This window comes from Penaeus japonicus, unplaced genomic scaffold, assembly GCF_977035675.1.
Source record: "Penaeus japonicus unplaced genomic scaffold, GWHDUDI00000001_assembly GWHDUDI00000020, whole genome shotgun sequence".
NCBI lineage: Eukaryota > Metazoa > Arthropoda > Malacostraca > Decapoda > Penaeidae > Penaeus > Penaeus japonicus.
The window spans coordinates 41,888,574-41,896,073 of NW_028234422.1; the positions used below are offsets into that span (position 1 = coordinate 41,888,574).

General features: G+C 36.4%; 1 protein-coding gene across 5 annotated transcripts in view; it reads right to left on the bottom strand.

Moving 5' to 3' along the window:
• Nmnat (nicotinamide mononucleotide adenylyltransferase) overlaps positions 1-7,500 on the bottom strand; it is a 64,723-nt gene that overhangs the window by 36,360 nt on the left and 20,863 nt on the right. For 4 of the 5 annotated variants that reach the window (XM_086548468.1, XM_086548465.1, XM_086548466.1 and 1 more), the window contains 3 exons: positions 6,172-6,354; positions 4,810-4,911; positions 4,337-4,491 (listed from right to left, as the gene is read on the bottom strand). In XM_086548468.1, the coding sequence (XP_086404594.1) occupies positions 4,337-4,491; positions 4,810-4,911; positions 6,172-6,354 (440 nt within the window). Of the gene's footprint in view, positions 1-2,644; positions 4,492-4,809; positions 4,912-6,171; positions 6,355-7,500 lie in introns of those variants that run through there. The other variant, XM_086548469.1, reaches the window with a different exon arrangement.

Below are 7,500 nucleotides of genomic sequence, written 5' to 3' on the forward strand. Positions count from 1 at the left end.
TCCTTTTTCCTCCCTTTGATATGGGTCATCTTTATTAATTAAAATATTAGTGTATCAAATGATGCTATGAACAGAGAGCAAGGACATTATTATTTACATGTTTCATATCCATTAATAAAAATATATTTAGTGAATTCTCCCATCACAGAATACAAGTTTCAATTACATGTAAAATTTCAAATATCTTTTCTCTGTTCAATAACTAATGAGTTTGTTTTTCTAAATATATTCATACCAAATTCTTGTTCAAAGTATTAATAAACTTGTATCTTTCTAGATAATCCATTCCTCACCATGAAATGCATACAAATAACACTATACAAGCGTGAAATGAAAATATGTTTTCAAAAAAAGGAAGAGGGAGAGGGAGTGTAAAAATAACATTATAAAAGTATAGCCGAAATCTTGACTTTACTCTGCACTGCTTGAATCTTGCAGCATCTATTATTAATCCAAATATTGAGTGTATCCCATTTTGTTTATCTTTTTCAGAGTAGTATTCATTATTTACTTGATTACTTACTGTCCTCTTGTTGTCAACATTATATTATAGCTGTCATTGGGAATTTAGGAAAATTTAATAGTCAACAATTTTAACCGAAACTATCCAAGCAATTTGCTTTATTTATCAAAAATTCTTATCAAAGAATAATAACAGATTTCACAGGTGTCACACATCAATCAAGACATTCTCAATCATTGTACATCATGGCTTTTGAACTTTCAGCAAATAATTCTCCCTATAAAATTCCATTCAGGAAACTACAAAACACTGCTCTGGAGTTATTTCAGCTGTTCTCTATAACATATTCATAAACATTCATGCATATACAAGTTGAATAAGTAGCAATGCCTTTGTTAAGGGGTCTAACATTCTTAATACAATGAGAATATCAAAAGGTACAATTCTAACACTTCATATTCATTTAACTTTCTATTCTTGTAATTGTCTGTAAATCTAACATAGATGAACTGATGTCAGGTTCAAGATAAATGTAATCAGGGTACTTCTTCCTTAAAAAGTTATTAAGATAAATACAGTTCTATGCATTTGCTTCCTATGAAATTCTGATGAATCATTTGGTAACATTTCCAGACCAAATTTACTGAATATTTGGTGAACTTCAATTTTACCTCAATTGAAAAAAAGAGTATAATATTCAATAACATCCTCCATGTAAGTGGAATTGATTTTTTTTGCAAAATGCTACTATGAACCATTTGGCTTTAAAATATCAGAACTTAAAAATTTAACTGAATTTAAATAAATATAAAAGCTACAAGTGACCTAATCCTACAGATGTCTCTTGCAAGAAGCAATGATTCACAAGCAACAATACACAACAGAATATCATCTGTGCACTCCTGTCAAGAGGTGAGCAATAATCCAAATTAAAAGATTCTTTGTCCACATTTCAGATATGTCTACTGCTATTCTTTCATGATAACACGATACCATTTCTTTCTTTTATAACCAATACAATACCTTAATTTCACAAAAAAAAAAAAATAATAATAATAATAGGAGAAATGTTCCGTTCCCATTTCAGGATTGGTAATTTTCTATCTAATTCTACTATCATGAGAGTGATTTTTTACCTTCACAAGACCTGTCAAAAATACCTGTTTCCTCCTCTACAACAGACAATAAAATGCTTGTAATATCTAAAAATTTGGAATTCAAAAGCCAACTTATAATTAAAGAAAGTGAGAAGAAACTCTAAAATATATTTCCTAATGTTTCTTCCAACGAAATGATCTTTGCATAGGTGTGTGTTTGCATGTGATCATAAAGGTAATTATGAATAAATTAAAAGGTACATGTCTTATTTTTCATACACTAATAAAGAAGATACATTTCTTCTTAATACAGGGTCACAACTTTCATACAGAGTAAATGACAACATAAAGATAGGTGCAAGAAAACAGGATAATGTACAAATACAATGCATCCATAGAATGAATACTCTTTTGCACATCTTACTCTTAAGATGCTAAAAGAGAGATGCCAACATCAGCTTTACTTTAAATTCAATTACTAAAATCAACATCTATTTTCTCTGTCTGAGAATTAATTTCAAAAGACACTTTTTTTTTGTCTTAGACTGATATAACAGTATTATGTCAGTGTAGTCAATTATTTAATACAATAATATAAAAGTATTTCCAAAAAAACAATCAAGAGACCTTTAGCAAAGCTGGACTGGCACCTCCTTGAGATATGACAAAACAAGACTCAAAGGATAATACTTACACCAATAAACCTAATGTTTAGATTAATGCATGCTCTCTCAATATGCAATTGTTCTCCATTAAGGGTATTGGTTGCAGTTGGTGCACTTTTAGGTAAATGCCATGGGTATGAATTATTTTAATTTTTCAGTGAAAACTTTTGTTTTTTGGATATTTGGGTAAATATACTTGTAAGCTAATAATCATGCAATGTACCATTATGGTTTGCTGTATTTTTCCAATTAGATGGAGATGCAAACACAAAAATAGGTGTGTTGACTTAAAACAAGTGTTTAGCATAACATAAACATAAAAAACAAAGCCATACACCAAAGTAAAAATAAAACCAATTTTTTTTTTTCCTCTTTTAAATTAAAACAAAACAAAACAACTGAAGGTAAATAACTAAAACTTTAAGAAGCCTAAATTTTATTACCATAGAAAAAAGGTGTTTTACATAAATAAAACAGTATTCAGCATATGTACATAAAAAAATATGTTTCCTTGATTCAAGGTAAGTCAACTAAAGGTTAAATACTGAAAGCAATTTTTTTTTGAGTGTCCATTACTAAAATGGTTTCCATAACTGCACTAGAGGTGAGGATAATCAATAACTCACTGTGAACATTCATGAACCAAATCATGGTACCTTCCCTGCCTTGAGCATTGCTATGAGCAAGATGTCAGCTTTTTCATGAAAAATTATACAAGAATTGTTTTCTCTAACACCTTCTCTGCACAAATTAGCAAGTACATACACACATCTATAAGGTTTATGTGCTTTTATACATACATACAAACTTACATGCATAGTGTACATACATATATACATATATACACATATACATACATACATAAATATATACATATATACATACATACATACGTATACATACATACGTTTGAGTGATATTTTTCCAGTGTAAAAGACACATCAAAAATCCCGGAGGAGGACCAATCCACAAAAAAAACAATACTTGAATACTCCTCCTCCTCTCTCTATAAAATGTGAGGCAGTGATTGGTGGGTATTTTCAGTGGCAATTCTGACAAATACATTTAATAGCATGCAATATGGTCTAACAGGTCAGACAGGCTTGGAAATTAGCAGTATACAAGACAACTCTTCTGTTTTTATGCTGAACAGATGGCAAACATCACCATCCACTGGACATCAAATCTGTCTAATTAAAATTCTCATCTTTAAGTTAGTCATAATATTCACAACTAAAATTTGCATTTTCGCTAATCTTTAGATATTAGAAATCGAATCTAGTTAAAGTTCTCTATAAAAGATAGCCATGATAATACTCACAACTATAAACTATATTTTTTCTTATCTCATATAGATACTTGATGTATAAATTGTGTCAGTGTAATGATGCAGTGCAAGTATATATTTGTTAAGGAGAATGTATATCCATACAAATCATCACGCTCGTTCACAAACATTACATAATTGTATACAGTACATGTAAATTGGCCAACAGGCGAGCAAGCAAACACACAATTCTCACACTCTCACTCACTCACTCACTCACTCACTCACTCACTCACTCACTCACTCACTCACTCACTCACTCACTCACTCACTCACTCACTCACTCACTCACTCACTCACTCACTCACTCACTCACTCACTCACTCACTCACTCACTCACTCACTCACTCACTCACTCATTCACTCACTCATTCACTCACTCAGTCACGCTAACTGGCATGCAACCATACATGCATTAATACTCTCACTCTTCCTATAACTTTTCATACAAAAACACTTGCTGAAGGTATTTACCCATTGTACAGCAAAATGCTTCTTTAAAGCTAAATTGAAGGGAAATGGAAAATACTGTCACAGTATCAATTCATAGTCTCAATGAATTTCCAAATCTGCGGTATTTAGTAATTTAGTAATTTGCAACAATATCTTTCATTTGCTTACAAGTAGCTGAACACAGTACTGCAACAGTGGGACAGATGCCTAAGAATTGACTAGGCTGGAGTGCAGAGAATGATAAAAAAGCAACATTGAAAGTAAAATAAGCAACATGGAAAGTGCATTTAAATAATTAAAATAATGTGATCCTATGTGCGCCAACACTCACTTGTTGTGTGTGTTGTACAAGGCATTCTTGTAGATATAGTCTATGACACTGTCTTGCACTAGATACTTGACACTTTCGCCACGTCTCAGGGCTCGGCGAACCTTTGTAGAGCTCACTTCATTGGTGATCCATTCAGTTACAATGTGGATATTTTTCTGTATGAAGAAAGGGGAAGAGAAGGTAAATTTACTGTCATTTCTAGAGTTATCTAACATAACAAGTAATATAACAAAGAGGTATCAACCCTACATTGATAATGAATATAGCCTTTATGTTTTTCCAGTGGACAGTAATTACATGTAATATCTCTACTTAATTTTTATTTTCTCTAATTTCTTTCACAATAGGGAAGAGCTTCACTAATGTCATTGTATTTCTTATCTATTAGGGTTATTTTGAACTTCAAATTCAGACAACCAGAGGCTAAAAAAATTACAATAAAGTGTACCTGTAAATATAACTAATTAACCTACCTGATGCCTCGTAAGCACATCAGACTCGTATATAAACTTGTATGGATTGCTGCCTTCTCGGGTTATTACGACAATCCCATACTTTCCAACCAGAGCTTCTATCTGAAATATGAAAATCTGCTTTTAATTTTTTTCTTATTATTACTCCTGTTATCATTATTATTATCATCATTATCATCATCATCACTATTATCAAACCATTGGATATATCTGATTTTTGGCCACAAGTCGGGAACTGGTGTCTCTTGTACAGCACACTTGGCAAGTTTCGTTTCAAAACTTGAGAGCCAAATGTGGCATATCAATGCCTTTCGTATTCGCTTCCATTTACTCGTTATGATACTACAGTTTGTTTTTTTCCAATCTGTCCACTTAACAACATCTCTGAAGCTAAAGTTTGATAGAGACTGTGGACTGGCACCCTTCAAGGCTTTTTCATGCTGGCTCTAGGAGAGAGTGGTGCCATATCAACTCGATATTTTTATCTAAAACTATTTAACCCCTTCACTATGACCAGTAGAAAACGCATCCCCACGCCTAATCCGGGATGTCGATGTGCGCCAAATTTTAAACATCGCTATTGAATATAACATTTTTTAAGCCAAAGCCTCAACAAGTTTTAATCCGAAACTCAACATAATCATCATGTACTACATATCAAATATATGGATAATCAACTTCTTCCTCCTGTGCACGTGACAAGTTATTTACACGGGTTGGGAGGAGGGTGAGAAGAGTGACCTTGGTGAGAGAACTCAGTGACTCAAAGGACAAAAGAAAACAGTTGAAATAGTATGGTAAACTAATTATAACAAGTTTTATTTTCACATAATGTTCCATAAAGAAATAATAAAATTATTGCTTGTAAGGTATATCCGTACCTCTCCCGGTATAGGCGAATCACACTCCTAAGTAATAATAATGAAAGTCAAGTAAGCCATCGTATCATATACGACCTATATACTGAAAGTTCTCGTACAGTATCCAGAAGAAAAAAACACTAATGCATATACAACTCAGCAACGACATAGTATGCGCGTCCTCGGATATGTTACGAGGGCTGCGATGACGCAGTATACGCATCCTCATGTTGAAGGGGTTAAGTGAATATTAAGGTAATTGTAGTCCTATAATGACTATATGCATCATCAGTCATTAAATCTAATCATTATTCTTAATGTGATTGTAAAAAAACATTAATGAAAACTAAAATAATAAAGAAAAAAGAAAGAAGGAAAAAGAAAGAATTGGCATGCTCACATCACATGGACCTCAGATGTTGATTAAAAGATGATCAAATCCGAAATTACAGATTGTGCACTGACACTATTAGAAATACCAAGCCTATTACGGCTTACTTACATCCTCATCTTTCCAGAGGCCTGGTCGTGCAAAGGACTCTAAAAGATCAGCACCACAGAGAAGTTTAACAGAGACAGGATCTGTCGAGCCTGCCAAGTGAGTGAGCCATGAAGTGCTGCTGTCGAGGCGCTGTCGCTTCACTGTGGGGTCCACGTTTCCATTGACCACAGAGTCCACCAACTCCTGCAAAATGACAGTAAGTCAGCACTTTGGTAATGCATAAAGGAAGAAAGAATAAAAGAAAAAAAGGAGAGGGGGAAAGGGGCAGAGAAGTAGAGAAAGGAGAGAAGGAGAGAAGGAGAGAAGGAGACAGAGGGAAAGAGAAGGAGAGAGAGAAAGAAGAAGGAAGGGAGGGAGAGAGGAAGAGGGGGAGAGGGGGAGAGGGGGAGAGGGGAGGGGGGAGGGGAGAGGGGAGAGAGGAGAGGGGAGAGAGGGAGAGAGGGAGAGAGGGAGAGGGGAGAGAGGGGGAGAGGGGGGAGAGGGGGGAGAGGAGAGAGGAAGGGAGAGAGGGAGGGGAGGGAGGGAGAGGGGGAGAGGGGGGAGAAGGGAGGAGAGAGGAGGAGAGAGGAGGAGAGGAGGGGAGGAGGAGGGAGGAGGGAGAGGAGGGAGGAGGAGAGGAGAGAGGAGAAAGGAGAGAGGAGGAGAGAGAGAGGGAGGAGGGAGGGAGGGAGGGAGGGAGGGGGGGAGGGAGGGAGGAGGAGGGAGGAGGAGAGAGAGAGAGAGAGAGAGAGAGAGAGGAGAGAGAGAGAGAGAGAGAGAGAGGAGAGAGGAGAGGAGAGAGAGGGAGGAGGAGGAGAGAGAGGAGAGGAGGAGGGAGAGGGAGAGAGGAGGAGGAGGGAGAGGGAGAGGGAGAGGGGAGGAGAGGAGAGGGAGGGGAGAGGAGAGGGGAGAAGGGGGAGGGGAGGAGGGGAGAGAGAGAGAGAGAGAGGGGAGAGGAGAGAGAGAGAGAGAGAGAGAGAGAGAGAGAGAGAGAGAGAGAGAGAGAGAGAGAGAGAGAGAGAGAGAGAGAGAGAGGGGTGAGAGAGAGAGAGAGAGAGAGAGAGAGAGAGAGAGAGAGAGAGAGAGAGAGAGAGAGAGAGAGAGAGAGAGAGAGAGAGAGAGAGAGAGAGAGAGAGAGGGGGGGGGGGGGGGAGGAGAAAGAGAGAGACTCCCTGAATACACATCATCTGCTGAGCTACCATCATTTGTGTCATTCTTTTCATGTATCAGTTCAACTGTCAAAGCTCATTCATTTTAACATATCTCACTCAAAGTACTCCAATAATAATTCCATTCAATTCCTACCTGCTGCATCCTTCTATCTTTCCAAACATCCATGCACCTTCCTAC